The sequence below is a fragment of the Poecile atricapillus genome, chromosome 5 (assembly GCF_030490865.1).
Source record: "Poecile atricapillus isolate bPoeAtr1 chromosome 5, bPoeAtr1.hap1, whole genome shotgun sequence".
In the NCBI taxonomy this organism is placed as follows: domain Eukaryota; kingdom Metazoa; phylum Chordata; class Aves; order Passeriformes; family Paridae; genus Poecile; species Poecile atricapillus.
In genome coordinates this window covers 21,090,974-21,108,849 of record NC_081253.1, presented here as the reverse complement: position 1 = coordinate 21,108,849, position 17,876 = coordinate 21,090,974, and the positions used below count along the sequence as shown (strand labels likewise).

The window sequence follows — 17,876 nt, the reverse complement described above, 5'->3', positions numbered from 1 at the left end:
AGCCGCCCCGGGGGCTCCCCGCTCCTGCTCCGGCCCTGCGCGTCCCCGCTCCGGCCCCGGAGCGTCCGTGTGCGAGCGAGGCGAGAGCGGCACTGAGAGCAGCAGCAGGAGGAGCAGGGGGAGGAGGGAGAAGAGGGGCAGGGGCAGCAGCACGGGGAGGAGGAGGAGGAGGAGGAGGAGGGCTCCGTGCGGGAGGGCGGGGGGAGCGCTGGGGTTAGGGGGGGGGAGAGGGAGGGAGGAAGGGAGGGAGGGAGAGGGAGGGGGGTGATCGCTCCCGTCAGTGACTCTCCCCTCCCCCTCCCCGCTGTGCCCGCAGCTCCCGAGAAGCCCGTGAAACAAGAGGAAATGGCTGCCTTAGACGTGGACAGCAGCAGCCACAGCGAGTATCTCCAGCACGGCAACGGCGCCGCCTCGGCCTCCGCCGGGGCGGCCGCCCCCCAGGTGAGCGCAGGCCCGGCTGGGCCCCTTCCCCCCCCCCCCCCGGGTGACACGTTGTGAGCGGGTGCGGAGCCGGTGCCGCCGCCGCCGCTTCCTGTGTGCGCGTCTGCGAGGAGCCCGGTCGCTGTCCCGCACTAACCGCCACCCCCCTTCTCTCCCTGAACCCGCCCATTGTGGGTAGGACGCGCAGCCGTCACCGCTCGCTCTGCTGGCGGCCACCTGCAGCAAGATCGGCCCGCCGTCGCCGGAGGAGGATGAGGCCGCCGCCGCCGCCGCTGCCTCTCACTCTGCCGGAGCGGTGAGTGCCCGCCCCGCCGCTCTCGCACGGCCTGCCGGGGGGAGAGACAGCACAGCCAGCCCGCCCGCCCGGGGGGAGGGACGGGACACACGGCACTGCCCGCCCGGGGGGAGGGACGATAGCAGGGCCGACCTGCCAGGAGAGGGGTCCCCGGGCTCCCCTGCCTCTCCAGGAGGAGCCGGGCTCCCGGGAGGAGGAGGGAGCCAAGCTCCCCCCTCCCCCGCCATTGGGAGCGGCGCCTTCATTTACTTTCAAAAACGGGGGGAGGCGGGAAGCCTCCCTCCCCCGACCCTGGCACCGGAACGGCTCGCTCGGAACCCGGAGAGGCTGGGAGGCATCTCACCTCCACCTGAGCGCGCCCCCGGTATCCTCGCCAGGCTGTCAGCCTGGAACCGCGCAGCCAGGCAGGAGCACAAAATGAAGGCTGGCTGTAGGGGAAGGATGTAGTGAAGTAAAATGGCTGTTTAGAAGCGAACGCGGTGGTGGAATGCTGCTTCCTGTATCGCGCTGTTTTTCTAGGGAGAGTTATCATGCGGTTCCTCGTAGCATTTTCTGTGCTTATCTCTCATGCGCCGTCGCCTCTGAAGGGAGCCTTGATGACCTCGGGACCTGGTGTGATGAGATGGATCTTGCAGACTAGAAACGTATTCTTGCTGAAGCTGTTTTAACAATCCTCATAACAAAAGCCTAATGAAAACTCATGTTCCTTAATTGGTCTGGCTAAATCTCATGTTGACGTATGCTCATAAAATTCAAAGAGATTATGCATTTCTAAATAACTGATACCTAAAAATATTGGTGAATTAAAACAGAGTTCCAAAATATCTTCTAAAATGACATGATGCAATTTTTTGGCCTTAGCCCTTGGAAAATCGCACATATTCCCTCTAATTATTTTTTTTACAAGAACATCTTTAAAACTAGCAAAAATAAAAGTCTTTTTCTTTTTATTCTTTTAAAGCAAGTCTTTTTTTTTAAACTTGCTGTACAACAGCCTTGTATGGTGTTAGAATTTTGCAAATAGAAAAATTGAAAAGCACTGTACTGTTAGATGGAGTGGCATTGGCAAGCTTTTAAGGAATGTCAAACTATTAGTGGTAGAAGTTTCTAAATACTTGCTAAACTTTAAAATACTTTTCATCTGTAGATTACAGCTTACTTTACATAAAGGGAAGCTGAAGCAAAATAGCTGTCTGAGGTCATACAGTAGGTTGTAGACTAATGACAGAGCTCGAAAATATATTAAGATTCCGACCCCTTTCAAGCATGCTTTCTGCCGAACCTATTTATTTGCTCAAGCAGTGTGCTTTAAAAAATCTTTCTAGATGTAAAGTGCTTGATACCATTAAGATTTGTTTTATAATACAGGATGCATACAGTGCTGAAGGACATAAACATACTGAAAAATAAATGATGTTTAAATGATTGCTTGCTTTCCTATATCCACCTCTAAGGTTGTTCTTGCTGGACAGCTGGAATTGTGCATCTTGGGGATGGATTGATTGATTAGGATGAGCAGTAGGTCTGACAGGATACTGGAATACTGGTGCAGGACAAATGGTTCCCGGCAGTTTAAAATGGGCAAAGCAGTTTTGATGTGGTACTTCTTTACTCTTATTAAATTAATATGTTGTTGTGTTAATGTATAAGAGGCTTTTCAGGGGAAAGCAAATGTAATTCAAGAGAAGCCAAAATGTTAGTTAAAAACTAAGTGAACATAAGCTCACTCACTACTTTCCATACATGCAGATAGGCCCTTCCTACATATCTTCCATGAGTTAGGTTATAGCGTTCTGGTAATTTTTACACTCCTACAACATAACTCTTGAATGATTCAGAATATTTTGGGTGGAAACTAAATATAAATTGAAGGAGATACCTAACAGTAGCTGAACTAGACACTGGAGTTAATTAAGATGACCTTAATAAAGAGAGGGGAGGGACCAAAGGCCCTGAAATACATTCCTTGTGAAAAACAAAAAAACAAAAGAGATTTAGTGCGATAAAGATTCTTTTTTTTTTCCCTTGACCCTTGTGTTTATTGCATTAGAGGGTGGAAGAAGGAGGAAAAAGCTAAAAAGGCTTAAATTGTAGGTAGCTCATAAGTCATAGGGGAAATGAAATCTATGTGCACAGACAGACATAATTGTCTTCCTGCAGTTTGTGGTGCTCATCCCTTTCCCAGGGGGATAGCTCAGTCAGTTTGAGACCTGTGTGCATGGGTGATGGTGCCTAATGTTGCAGTGGGAGGACAGCTCTTTCCTGTTATAATCTATGCCTGGACTGCAGTTCTGACTGCTGATCATCTGGTAGAACTCTCAATCGACACAAATGGATAATAGAAGTCAAACCAAGTATTTCCTCCTAGAAGTGCTTGAAGAGCCTGCACTTAAAGGGATAGCGGTGCTGTTGTTTCAGGGTTATTTTGTTACTGTTTTACTGACATTTGCTTGGTAGAAACTGGCAGGGCTGGAGCCGGCATGCTGGGCTAGCATACTGCTTTCCTGGCTGAAATGGTATGCTGCAGCTGCTCCCCAAGAGACCAGCAGTATGATTTAAAAGCAACAGCAAAACTCCCATAGGAGTGCAGGGAATATTGCGTGTCTGGGATTTGGGGAAGAGCTGGAGCGCATGTGATTGTGTTTGTAGTAATCTAGTTGGCCCTGCTTTGAGTCCAGGGGTTGGACCAGGTGACCTTCAGAGGTCCTTTCCAGCTGAAATTATCCTGTGATTCTCTATCAGTATCGGAGTCCAGGCATACTGTTTGAATGGGCATTGCTGTTACACCACTGAAAGGATTAGTGAGGAAGTAAAAAGACTAATGAAAATGGAAGCTGCTTGTAACAAAAAGCAAATGAAGAAGCCAATGGACAGAACTAAACTCAATCCTCTTCTCCTTTCCATCCTGTCAATGACCTGACAGGCTGTCTTCAGACAGCAAGGTTTTCGGCTTGGCTGATGATTCTGGTTGGAACTGTATTTCGTTTTGGATGAGAGGCACTAGCAGGCATTACTGCTGATCTGATCTTTGTGCATTGATGAAGACTGCAGTCTTTCAGCTTTGACACCGTGATTTACCCTGCCTAATGATCAACCAACACCAGTATGTTGCCTGATGGTGTTTGATATTAATGTAGATGGCCCTGAGTTTGTGGCTTGCTTATCTGAGAATCTTTTACTTGGTTGCCATACTGGTACAGCCATGGTTGGTTCAAACACTTGCCATGGGAACTTTGCCTTGAGTATTGCTGCCTGCTAGTCTTTGTGAGAGCCTTGCTGGGATGGTAGGTGCTACTGCCTGATGTTGAATGACGGCTCATGTTTTAGCCTCTCAGGATGTCTTTCTCTGTCTTGGGAGTTTAACCCTAAAATCTGAGAGGTTTTGGTTTGGGTCTTTCTTTTGCACTATCTTTGACTAATAATTCTACTTCAAAATCACATTGAGGATTCTTTTTCATTTAAGTGCAAACACTCTCATTCCAATTTAAACATCAGCAAAGATTTTAGCATTAGATGAAAATGTGAAGCAAAGCAGAAGATGGTAAAGCTGTGCATAAGGGAGGAAACAAAAGAGCAGACAGATTTAGGTCAAATAGAGCCTTGATGACCAGCTGTACGGCTGTAGCATGATCAGATGATTGTTTAAGAAGCTAGAAAGCTGAGATGATAGCCAGTTGTTTATGTTCTTTTATTTCATTGTAATGCAAAGCTAAAGGCTGTCTTGGAACTCTCATGCTCCCAAGGGCCATTCTTATGGTTGTGCTGGGTGGGATTGGATAGGTGAGGATGCGGTGCAAGACTGATGGGAGGTTGTGTGGGAGGTCTGGAAGGTGGGTGAATTGGGAAGAGTGGCCGGCTGGCTGAGAAAACTCTTGGCTCTTACAGCCACCAAGGAATGGGAGCTGTCACAGACAACTGCCCCATCTGAGGTGTGTAGCTGTATATTGTGTGAAATGGGCTGCACTGATTTGCTAGTCTTTAAACAAACAAATAAACAAAAAGGTTGGGAGGAATGGTTTATATGATTTATTTGTTTTGTTGCTTACCAAGAAGATGTGGAAAACATTTGGACAGATTAATAAGTAGCATATGTGGGGAAGATGAGTATCATTTCTCTGCTGTAGGCAAAGCATTTCTGTGTATCTTTTGCAAGTAAAGGTTGGAGTGTTTTAAGACTGCTTTGGCATATCTTGAGCTTTAGAATTGAGTTCACAGAACTTTAAGTGAAAGTCTGGAATTCTAGTTGGTTTATGCCTCAGAAGATTAACCATCTGAGATGCACCCAGTTTAAACTCAGTATAGGAGGAAATAGGAGTAGTACTGACAGGATGGAGAAAGAGGAAGGCATTTTAAATTTCATGTTTTCCACTAGGCAAAAATATGCATGAATGCCATGTGTCAGAGTTAACCATACTACTTGGTTTTCTGGCCTATATGATCATTTTGAGGAAGTTTAGAATTATTCTGACATCCATTTTTGCTTTTGATAAGATAGCTTCCTGATGCTAGGTTTCTGGATGCAAACAGATGCACCAGAACATGCTCAGCCACTATAGAAAAGTCTACTTGGAACTGTCTTGCTTCTGTCTGTTCTCTACTTTTGCAAAACAAAGAAGTTTCACTAGAATGTGATGGCTAACTATATTTGTCCTGCTGGTGTCCAGAAGCTCGCCTTTTAAAATGTTATTTGGTGTTTGTATTCCAATTATGTCTTTCTAATGCTGGATCAGAGCCAAGTCTTGAAGTTCTTTTAGAAGAAGGTGCTTTAGGGATGTTCTTGAAAATTTTTGTTTTATTTCTCCTAATAGTTTTGGAGAAAGTAAGAGAATGTATGGTTTAAAACATTTCCATATTTAAAAACTGCATAGACAAAAAGTTCTCTAATATTAAACATTAGTAAGACATCTAAGATTTCACAGAAAGCTGAGGCTGGTAAGGATGTCTGGAGAATGTCTAGTCTGCCCTTCCTTGCTCAGAGTAGAATCAGTGAGAGGAAGTTGTTCAGTGCTGTGTCCAGTGCTTTGAACACATGCAAGGATAGAGACTCCACTATCTGGACAGCGTGTTCCAGTGTTTGATAACCCATATGATACAAAAAAAAGAGGCTTTTTCCTATATTATGGAGAACAGCGTCAAAAGCCTGACTAATGTAGTGATAAATAGTATGCCTTGGCTAACCCTATCTACCAAGCTAGTTTTTTCATCACAGGGCATTGTGAAGTTAGTGATTTTAGCATTATTTCCCCTTCCTTCCCCTTCAGCTGATTACTGCTGAACAGTACCCTTTTTTTCCCTCAAGGTTATTTGAAGGTTAATTTTTTTCAAGGTTATTTTCAAGGTTATTTGCTCCATTGCCTTTCCAAAGATCAAGTTGAGGCTGACTGCTCTCAGGTCCTCTTTCTTGTTCTCTTCATGATTTGATAGACCCTTCAGCACCTGAGTGGAAAGCAGGAAAAAAACAAACCATTCCACAGAATGGTAGTTTGCCATGTAGTTATATTGAGATTCATATACATAATAGATTTAATAATTAATAAACAAAAGAAGTTACCTGTGATCTAGTTAAAAATGTCTCCTTGTTTTGCCATGTATTGTTTCTTAGTACTTCAGCTTCCTTGTTTCTGCTAAGGTCAGGGATATTGTATTGGCTTAATTCGGAGAAGTTCTGAACTTCTGCTGATTGATAACAAACTGTTCAAAGCTTTGGCTCCAGTTGTCCATTTCAAGCAAAAGGATGTAGATATTCTTTAATTGAGACATAGATATATTTCACCAGATTGAAGTTTCTTTTAAAATAGGATTTTAAGCAGCCCCAGATAATACTTCTTTTTTCCTGAAGTGCTCCGTTTTTCCAAACATTTGATTTGGGCAAAAGTATTTCTTTAAATTGAGTGGCTTCATTGGCTCAAACATGCAACAGAATGAATTTGCCTTAACAAACAGCTTTATGTCAGCTGAACCACGGTGACTGATGTTGAATATGTTTTTAACCTATGGCAAATACCAGATAGAATGTATTAGCTCATACTTTAATGAAAGAGTTGAAGCATGTACATTTTATCTTGTATTTGTAATGACCTAAGAATGCACGTGTAGTTTACTGTAGCTGGGTAAACACATGGTATTATTAAATCCATGCATTTGAACCCTAACTCTTTCATAAAACAACAATTTGGATGAGGCAGTATACAATCTTCTTCATTAGGTGTGTGATTTTTAAATGTTTAGGAGCTCATGACTCATTATCTGTCCACCTCTGGTTGTTTGGCTGATGCTTTTGCTCCAGGACTAAATGGTGCAAAAGTGACTTTTTGAAAAGTGCAGTAAAAAGCAGTTCACCAGCACAGGTAAATGTTTGGTAGACTTTAGTGATAAAATACTGATGACTAATGACATGCGCCCATTTGACATGTTGAGATCCAGGTGTCTACAACAGATACCAGTTCTTACAGGGGTGTTTCTCCTCTTTCCTCCTCTCCATTTTACTTTGGTCAAGCATATTTTATTTTTTTTAAAGTCCTATCATTCAGTATGGTTTAGATCACTTCTGAAAGGTAGTTTATCTTTTTTCTCTTATCTCCTTCCACATTTGACTTAATGTTGCTGTAATTTTATCTAAATATATTGAACAAGACAATTACTAGATTTTTATTTATCATGGCTCATGATTCTTCAGTGATGAGACTTCTCTCAGAGACATATCTTTATTTTACCCACTGGAAATTATACAAGGCCTGTTAAAGAATCAAAAGACAGGCTGAACAGTGGTTGTTGCTTTCACTCTTTGTTGGTACTTGACCTTTCTTCAGGTGGACATATCATTTGATTTTAATTCATCCTATGCCTTGTGTCAGCTACTCTCTTTGCTCTGTTCCTGTCTCTTTTTCTTGTTTCCTGATGCTGCTTCCAGTGAATTCCCTGTTGCTTCCTGTTCTTTCCTCCTTGGCTGAGTAGTGCTGAACTTTCATCAGATCTTTGTCCCTTCCTCTTGAAACAGTCTTTGGATTGAAAGAGTCCAGCCTTCTCTTAAAGGAACAGCTGCCAAATAACTGCTGCCTGAGTATCAGTTGATAAGGAAACTGTTGCTTTGTCTCTACCCTCTAAATAATTTCCATGGATGGCTGAGACAGCAAACAAACCAGTGTATTTTGAATATAAAGCTCAGTAAGCTATTGGGCTGCAGATGTTGCCGCTCATATATCAGAGGCAGAACTTTTGAGTTACTACAAAAGTGCTTAATTGCCTAGGGACGTAAAGAAAGTTTATTACTCTTTAGTTAGTAGGAAAAGAAGTCCAAGAAATATCTTGTCTCAACAGACTTTGTGAAATAGCATAACAGTCAATCTTGTTATGACAGGCTGATGATGACCATTTGAGATTAAAGATCATCCTCCAATACTCTTTACCATACGTTGGTTTTTTTTCATGCTTCAATGCTAGTAATTTTGATAGCTGCCAGAGAGCTTCTTGAAAGCCTCATCCTCTTTTTGCTCCTCCCTCCACATGATTTCAGCTGGTGGTGTCTGATATAGCCAGCTGTAAGAGTAATATGAATAACAGGCATTTTATGTGTAGCATAGCTTCAAATCATCATGGATGGCTGCCCTAAACTTCTCCATGGACTGACAAGTGCATCTACTAAAAGAGTGGCTCTATTGTGCTAAAATCATTACAGAGCAGGATTTGAAGGAAGATTTCACTAGATCATGAAAATGTGAGATGTGTGCCCAACATGAAAATGCCAATATGGAAATCAACATATGTTTTGGGAGAGGAATAAAGTAGGTCATTTCCATATCATGAAGGAGCACAAAGGAGACAGGTTCCCTTTGAAGTATTTCTGTGGAGAATATTACATATGAGTAGACATGTTACTGCGTATTAGATCAGTCCAGTTTAACCGAAGCTTTCAACATTTGTTTGTACATAGTTTTCAATCAGTGAGAAATTATATCAGACTTGCAATGGTTTACTTTTCCTTTCTCTTTTGTTCTAACAGCTATCAGCACATTATATTATACATTTATTTTATAATGACACACTTTAAACATAACAATAATATTTTTGCTTTTGGTATTTTCTGATTGATGTTTACTATGACTTCTATAGGTCTTTTGGTATTTTATGAAGCCTTCAGTTAATAGGTATTTATATGCTTGTGAATTGAGTAGTTATGAATTTTCTTAGCAGCATTTCAGCAACTTGTATCTATGTGTATACAATATTAAACACAAGTGTATAAAGCTAAAGTGGTAGCAGAAGAAAATAGAACTTGCCTTTTTCTAAGTAAGATATGGAATATTACATGTTTTTTTATTCCAGTATCATAAGTTATGAATTTGAAAGACTAAAAAATTTAAATATGTTTTTTAAATGAAAGTTTGATCAGTATAGGAGGAAAAGAAAATAATAAAAGACAATTATTATTCTCCTTTTTCTGTTTCTTTTCCTTTGAAGCATTAAAGCCATGAAATTAGTTTTGTTCTGGTGATGCTGAATCTATTTACTAATATACTACCTGAAAAATTATGTATCACTTACGAAACACATTATTTTGAGCTGGAAAGGATCCCCAGGGATCACTGCGTCCAACTTTTAATAAGAGTCAATGGTCTGTGTCTTTGAGAGCTGAAGGAGTCTAGCATTCTTTTGGTTTTTTGCACAATAATGATTTTTACAGTTATTGAGAAGAATTTAAAACCATGATATGTGATTCCTTATTGAAAATGAAGCTTGGTAAGCACAGTAAAACGTCTTCTAATAAGTACTCAGACTTAAATATGTTATTTTTCCTTTACATTTAAACATTGTAGTATTATGGGCTGGAATAAGATATGAATGTGAAGCTAGCAAAGTCCCGTCTAACGCTGTGGACTAAATTCATTCAGGTGCATACTGCAGGATTCTTTCAGACTGCTAGGTGTCAATGCTATGTTAGGAAAGAATTAGATGTGTGCTGTATTTTGCATGTCCTGGTTTTGTTCTAAAGGGAGTCAGAATGCAGCAACAGAAAAAAGTTGCGATATGTTCTGGTAACTTCTGTCCTAGGAGTGATCACAAGATGAGTGCAGAAGGACAAACCAGGGCTTTTCTTCCTATGTCCTCTGGACTCTGCCAGAGAGACAGTTTTGTTTCACAGAGCTGAATTGGTTGTAAGACAAGTGAGTTACATGTTGCTAATACTAAGTTATTCCATTAGTTTACTATAGTATGATAGAACAGGTAAGGAGAAACTTTACTTCATATTTTTTAGATTAACGGTTATTACAACACCAAGCTGGTTTACTATACAAATCTGTGCTAAGCATTGCAAGATGTTAAATCTAATTCTTAATACTCTATTCTGAAAAAGCTTGCTTTGGTAAAGAAAGGTAAGTGCAATTTACCTTTTCTTTACTGAATAAAAACCAAATACATAATGGATTCTTTAAGCATCTGGGGTCTGCTCTGAAACACTGGCCTTTTCTGTTGTACCAACTTAATGAAGATAATTTTTTTTTCCCTCCTAACTGATGCATATGACTAATCCAAACATTTTTTCAGTGTAAAAGTTATTAGTCTAGAAGTCTTCTTCCTTAGTGACACTAATTCCTACAAGCTTATAAATACTAAAGCCTTGTGTTATGTGTAACAAACTGAGGTTGTCCTATCTTCCAACTGTGTGACTACATCACTTCTTAATATTCTCTGTACTGCTGGGAGTCACAGCATGTACAAATATAAAACAGAGTTGAAAGGCAGTGGAGCTCCAGGAGATATAGGCAACACTGGCTTCACGGCGATTGCTCCACTTCTCTGCAGTAGGTGCCTAGCTGGGCAAAGAGTGTTTCTGAGTCCTAGGGTAAGTTGGTGATGAGAACTCCAGCAGCCCCTGCCAGCTCCTTCCTTCCCACAGCCAGGGGTTTGGATTACCCAACAGCCCTGCCACCAGAATAACCCTGCTGCTGGTCACCTGACATAGCCATGACATAGGAGCTGCATTTGACATGTTCGCGAACAGCGTGCAGCTCATGACCCACAGGCTGGCTACCCTGACTTACGCACTAGATCGCTTCTAAAGTCTGTATTTCATAGTTTTGATCCAATTGCTGATGGTTGTATGAGCTATACTGCATGTTTTCCAGTAATGTATCAATATGTAATGTATCAATGTATCAAGTTGAATTGCATGACTGGTCTAGCACATAGTCCGTACGACATTTGTTTTAATTTTTTGTTTTCTTTTTTCTTTTTATTCAGACAGGGGATTTGGCTTCTGTGCAATTAGCTGGAGCTCCAAACAGATGGGAGGTCTTGTCTGCAGCTCCTACCACTATAAAGGATGAAGCTGGTAATATAGTACAGATTCCAGGTGCTGCCACAGTAACTTCAAGTGGGCAGTATGTCCTTCCTATTCAGAGTTTGCAAAATCAACAAATCTTTTCTGTTGCACCAGGATCAGATTCGTCGAATGGTACAGTGTCTAACGTACAATACCAAGTAATACCCCAGATCCAGACAGCGGATGGTCAGCAGGTTCAACTTGGCTTTGCAGCCTCTTCTGATAATAGCAGTATAAATCAAGAAACCGGTCAAATTCAGATCATTCCTGGCTCGAATCAAACCATCATTGCCTCTGGAACGTCTTCAGCTAATATTCAGAATATCTTATCTGGTCAGTCTGGTCAAGTCCAGGTTCAGGGAGTTGCAATTGGTGGTTCGTCTTACCCTGGCCAAGCACAAGTGGTTGCTAACGTCCCTCTTGGACTGCCAGGAAATATTACTTTTGTACCCATTAATAGTGTTGATCTAGATTCTCTGGGACTTGGCAGTGGTTCTCAAACCATGACAGCAGGCATTAATGCAGATGGGCACTTGATAAATACCGGACAGGCCATGGATAGTTCAGATACTTCTGAAAGGACTGGTGAGCAAGTTTCTCCTGAAATTACAGAAACTGCCACTGATAATGACTTATTTGTGCCAACGTCATCTTCATCACAATTGCCCGTTACCATAGACAGTTCAAGTATATTGGAACAAAATGCAAATGACTTGACCACAACTAGCGGTCAAGTTCATGGTTCTGATCTTCGGGGAAATTACATCCAGACGTCAGTCTCTGATGACACACAGGCTCAGAATATTCAGGTCTCCACAGCACAGCCAATTGTACAACACATACAGCTACAAGAGTCGCAGCAGCCAACCAGTCAAGCCCAGATTGTACAAGGTATTGCGCAACAGACAATCCATGGTGTTCAAGCAAGTCAAAGTATATCTCAACAGGCTCTTCAAAATCTTCAACTGCAGCTGAATCCTGGAACTTTCTTAATTCAGGCACAAACAGTGACCCCTTCTGGGCAGATAACCTGGCAGACATTTCAAGTGCAAGGAGTTCAGAACTTGCAGAACTTGCAAATTCAGAATGCACCTGGTCAACAAATAACTCTGACCCCTGTGCAGACTCTCACTCTCGGTCAAGTTGCAGCAGGTGGTGCATTGACATCAACTCCAGTTAGTCTAAGCACTGCTCAATTGCCAAATCTGCAGACAGTAACAGTAAACTCTATAGATTCTGCTGGTATTCAGCTGCATCAAGGAGAAAATGCTGGCAGTCCTGCAGGTATTTATTTTACTCTTTTTGCAAAAGATTTTTTTTTTATTACTGCATGTTGTTGGTTTAAATGGTGATAATCAGAACATCATTGTCTTGCTATTGAAGCCTACAAAACACAGTGGGTTAAACATGGTGATGATAGATTTTATTTCAAACTGCTGTTCCATTAGAAACTGTAATTGTAGAACATAGTCCTACCTCACTCCTTTTAGTATGAGCTCATGTAACTCCCAAGTAGTCATATTAGTTAACAGCACTTCAGTGTTTGTGCTTAAAGGTCTTAACCTGGAGAAGATCTGTATACTAAATTGAAAAGGGGGAAATCTAGCTATCAGCTGCCACTCTTCTAAGGCATCAGTATCATTGAAATACCCATTCTTCCTAGTCCTGAATAGATGAAGTTTCTATGGAAAATCCCAATATTTCTGTTTATACAACTTTTTTCCCCTTAAAGTTTTCAGACCCCGTGAGGTGCTGTTATTTATCTGCTCTTTTGTTAAATTAATTTCCTACTGATTTACTATCAGTATGACTATGCTGTAGGAAACTCAATGTAAGCAGCAGTGAAACGAGCATGCAAATATCAAAATGGAGTATGTACTGAAGAATATGCGTGAATTTTCAGTTGCATTATGTTTTAAAGTACAATCATTAGTTATAAATATCACAGTGTTTTATTTTGGTGGAGAAGAAATATTTTCTTAAAGCAGGTGTTTCTTAATGTGAGAAAAAATAAACATGCCTGGGTTTTTTTTGGTCAATTTGTTATAGTACATTCCAAATTTCAGGGCATAACTACCTAAACAAAAAGATTAAGAGATGATTGTGGTTTAGGAGATTTTGCTGTACCAGAAGCCATTTAAACACATTATTGGGTTGTGCCCAGGCTAGTTATGAGGGGCAGAATGAGCAGTAGAGATCATTTGTGAGGTAATTCTTGCACAAAATAGCTTGGGAATCACTGTTTTACTATTACCATGTGATCCAGCCCTCTGGTTCATCAAGATACTGAATAATAAATATTTAAACAAAGCATGCATGGATTTTATTGTATGTCTATTTAAGATTGTGAGAAGAATGCAATGTTAAGTGAAACATGCCTAGAAGACCTGCTGAAGTTTGTTTCAAAAGGCTACTGATTATAATACCTATATAGTTACTGATACTGCTGTATTCTATGTCAAGAAGGTTGCTTTCCCATTTGAAATCTAAAATTCAAATTGAAAAAAATATGCTGGGATTTTTTTTTTTTTATTTTGTTTTGGAATTGGTGTTATGAATTTACCATCAAGTAATGTTATTCAGACCTAGATAGGCCTACTCTTGGCTAGTAGTCAACAGCACCAAAGGAATGTGCTCTGCTCACAGCATTTGCTCTTCTGTCTGATCTTGATTCTTAAATTTTCTGTTTACAGTGACAACAGGAAGTTTTGGTTTGTCTCCATCACATATTGTTACCTATGAGAGTATAGACATCAGTAACAAAAAGCATATATTCTGCATGTTAATACAGCTAAGCTCAAATGTCAGAATCTAAAGAGCCCTTTACTAATTGTTATTATTAGCTCTCTGGCTAATAAAAGGAGGATTATTTCTGGGATTTATATCTGGTATAAGATGTTGTAGCTAATGGTATTGATTGTGGAGTAATGTAGCAGAAACCCGAGGAGAAGGATAGAAAGGAAAAAGGAGAAAGAAAACAAAAAAACCCCAAACAAGCTAGGCACATAAGAAGTTGAGTCTGATCTGTGCTATGTATCATTTTGTCTATTGATTGTTCTCAAGAATGTTTCAGTGGTGGTTTATAATAAAATGCAAGGGAGTTCCATCAAGAATTCTTTAACAGTATTCTCCTATAAGGAATTTCACATGCGAAGGCAAGAGACTAAATGGGAAATATGAAATGTGATTTAGTAGGCAGAAGTACTAGATGAATAGTAGAAACTATTGCCTGAAGTGCATAGCTATAAACACCTAGCTGTATTAAAGATAAGATGGAGATTTATAGTGACATTTTTCCTACTTGTCTAGGAATAATAAATGGACTGGAAGGTATTAAAGCTGCCGTTCCCTAAATTTGGGGAGAATGTAATTGGTCCTTCATTTATGTTAGGAGAAACTCACTTTTCCACAGTAATGATTAGTGTGACACTACTTCTGACAGAATCAGACTGAATTATTTTGATTGACTTCCAGTGTCTTTTCCATATGCATCTGTTATTTTGCCTGAGAGAATCTTTTTCAGAGGTGTTCCTCCCCTCCTTATTTATAACCCCTCACAACCTTTCTTCAGGTGAGAGAATAAATACTCAATTAAAAGATTATGAAATCATAGGGGTTTTTTTTTCAGTCAAAAGCATATTGTTGTTTTGCAAATAAGGAAAAACAGTTTAATTTTAAACAGAAAGAAGGTAAGTGGAAGAGACAGCAGAATGAGAGAAGTTAAATGGTGTGAAGCCACTTGATTCCTTTTTTTGCCATCTACCAACAAACTTTGAAGCAAGATATAAGAAGGGTTTCCCTGTATTTTCTCCCCCAAGCTGAATAATGCACTCCTTTCATATTGAATCAGGCTGTATTTTCTGTTTTCATTTAAGAAAATTTGTCTACCTGAGGCAAAAATAGAAAGAATATATTCCTAGTTTTTTGTCAGAGATGGCTGGTAATTATCTGAAGTTCAAATAGCGTACTTTGTTCTGTTAGCAGTGTAGCTGCGAAAACAGTTATGTTTTGGATTTTCACTGTTACAGCCCATTGTATGAGAGATGTTCTCCCAAGGCTCACTCCCCAGGTAGGCAGCAGAGGACATCTTTACTGTGCTTGTGAGTGTGTGAGAGGAAAAAATGTATTTACTTGGGTCCTACATTTTGTTTATATAATGGAAAGCCATTGAAACCCTAATACAAAACTAATTGCTTTGTCCAGTAAATGTACAGTTTTCTTTGAAAGATGTCCAGTAATTATGCTTCTACCAAAATGTCCATTCTACCAGGCATACATGTGCATAGACCTACATTGCAGTGAATTTGTTCTGAAAAGTCTTGGCCAAGCTCGTTTTGTCTTAGAATGTTTATTAGAGCTCATATTCCTCATTGTGCTTAGTGTTGTGGTGACCAAGGGAAGGGTATTGGTTTGTCACAGCTGAAACTCCTCAACACTACTTTTCTAGCAAAAAGCTGTATCAAATAGTATCTATATATTAAGCACTGGCAGAGAGATACCTTTCTCACCTGTGTTTTGGCTTCAGTCTTCTGGTCTTGAAAGGAAATTAAACCTGAGAAGGCTCTCTAGTAGTCTACTTCTTTTGTTGGCAGTTTGTAATAAAATACTGCGTTGTGTATAACAAAAAGAGCCATTACATGCACAGTTCACATTACCCTTTAGTGTCTTGCCTGGTCAAGAAAGGTGGAGTTTTTTATTAGCTGTTTATATAGATTTCTTCTTCAATGTAGTGTTTATTTTGGAAAACTGTCAGGAACTGAAATGTATGAACTTGGCCTTCATGTTTCTGATCCTGTAAGTTTTATCAGCTTGGAAGAATTTTTTAAGTTGCTGGATTTTCCTCCTGTCCCCAAGCCATTGTCCAGCTGAAGGAAACTTAATGAAGTTAATCAAATTCTAATTGTAATAGTGTCTCAGCTAATTTATTAATGTGCTGAATCAGTTTGGGATTGGTTATTTTTGGAAAAAAATGGCAATTTTACCAGGTCTTATATAGGTTGCACAACTTGTTATAGGATGCTGGATAATTTTTTTTTATATACTTCTTTTGACCATTGCAGTAGCACCTGAAGACACTAGCAAATGACCAGAAAGAAAGTAGCATTGGCTTGAGAATGGATTTTGCTGCTTATCAACTCAGACACACTCAGCTGGAATATTTATTTATTTATTTAAATAGGAAAAAAAAAAAAAAAATCCTACCCAAAAAACAGTTTTCCAGGTTGGTCTACAGCTGGAATCAAGTAAAAGGGATTCCTTTCAAGAGCTGATGGAAGAGTCACTCCAAAACCGAGGTCTTCATTTCTACATCTTTCTTCCCAGCTCCTCTTCTGCGGGAGTGTACACAGCTACTTAAGGACTCATCTGCCTGCTGCCATTGACCTTAGAGTCAGGCCTGTTGCTAACTTACAACCAGTTGATAGTGAGTATGAGTGGTTGGCTGTTTGTGATGGCAACTTCATTCCAATCCTGCCAGAATCTGACGTCTTTGTCATGCCAGAGTAATTTAGCTACTCTAAATTTGACCAAAACATTGGCTGACAATTTTCAAGGTAAATAGTTGCCAAAGTGACAATTTCTCTTGTATCTGCTGGTATCTTGTGAGGCTTTGGTCTAATATGTTTCCTAAAACAGTCTAAATGCTGAAACAAAGAAAAATTTAAAATTAAGTATTCACAGTTTTACTTGCTGGGATGGTTGTTTCAGTGCTTCTGATGAAGTAGTGCAGAATGCTACTTAAAGCATAGCTGTCTTCTGGCATCTAGAACTTTTTAAAAACTTTTGGCTGGTTTTCAGTGTTGCACAACTTAATTGTTTCTCTTCAAGTTTCATTTTTTAACCTTATTAATTTTAATTATGCAGTTTTTCCTTTAAAGGCATTCTTTATAATGACTTTGAGACAAGGCCATGGTATCATTATGAAACAGAATCTGATTTAAAAAATAAAAAAGTCTTATGCGTAAAGTAAACGGAAGAAATGATGTTAAGTAAATATTTTCATCTGACAACATCTGTCTACGGCTATCCAGTTTTCATTTGAGGCATTTAGTTTGCATGTTATAAAATCAAAACAGTTAAAAACAATTCTCCCCACTGCTTTTTTAATATGAAAATTAAATTGGAAACTGATGAATTTAAGTTAGTGCAGGAATTAGAGCTATTTATGTACCAATCTTGTGTAAATAGTTTGCTGTCAGCATGCTGAAATTACATTCCTTATTTTAGCATCATTTTCAAAGGAAATTAATAAATTGAGGATGAATTAGATGATCATGCTCGTATGCATTTCACAGTCATGCTTATAACAGCACATAGTAAATTATCCCACTTAAAGTTTGCGGAACTTCAGTTAGTCTGGTTAAATTTTAGTGCAGTATCTATTGTTGTGGAATAGATTCACATGCTTAAAAATACTGAGTTGTTGCATCCTTCCTCTGCATTAGTACTTTCTGGGCGTTTCTGCTCTTTGTTCCAAAAGAGCTCATTAGTGAATTTTCTTACGGCTGGTGGTGGTGAGGTGAAAGTTTGTTGCATCTATGTTACTCCTAAGTAAATACATGTTGTGTATGCTGGGTGTCTGTGGATGCAATATAGATTCTCAGAGTTAAGGAAGTTAGCTTGAGTTACCTTAGTCTCACGTATCCTCAGGATGTTCACAAAAGTATATATTACCCAGTTTCAGGTACACATTCCTTTTGCATTTTTCAAATACCCTTTTTATAAGATATTCCTGAGACAAAATGAAAACTCTCATACACCTGTGGGGGTGTATGGCAAGGGTCCATGGAGTGAAGGAGGGAAGGGATTTTATGTCCAGTA

The 17,876-nt window shown here is 39.9% G+C and overlaps 1 protein-coding gene across 2 annotated transcripts in view; it reads left to right on the top strand.

Moving 5' to 3' along the window:
* Positions 1–17,876, top strand: part of SP3 (Sp3 transcription factor) — a 33,610-nt gene that overhangs the window by 233 nt on the left and 15,501 nt on the right. Inside the window, exons 2-5 of one of the 2 annotated variants that reach the window (XM_058840574.1) lie at positions 317–441; positions 620–736; positions 10,976–11,066; positions 11,172–12,341. In XM_058840574.1, coding sequence (XP_058696557.1) covers positions 317–441; positions 620–736; positions 10,976–11,066; positions 11,172–12,341 — 1,503 coding nt within the window. Of the gene's footprint in view, positions 1–316; positions 442–619; positions 737–10,975; positions 12,342–17,876 lie in introns of both variants that reach the window. The other variant, XM_058840573.1, reaches the window with a different exon arrangement.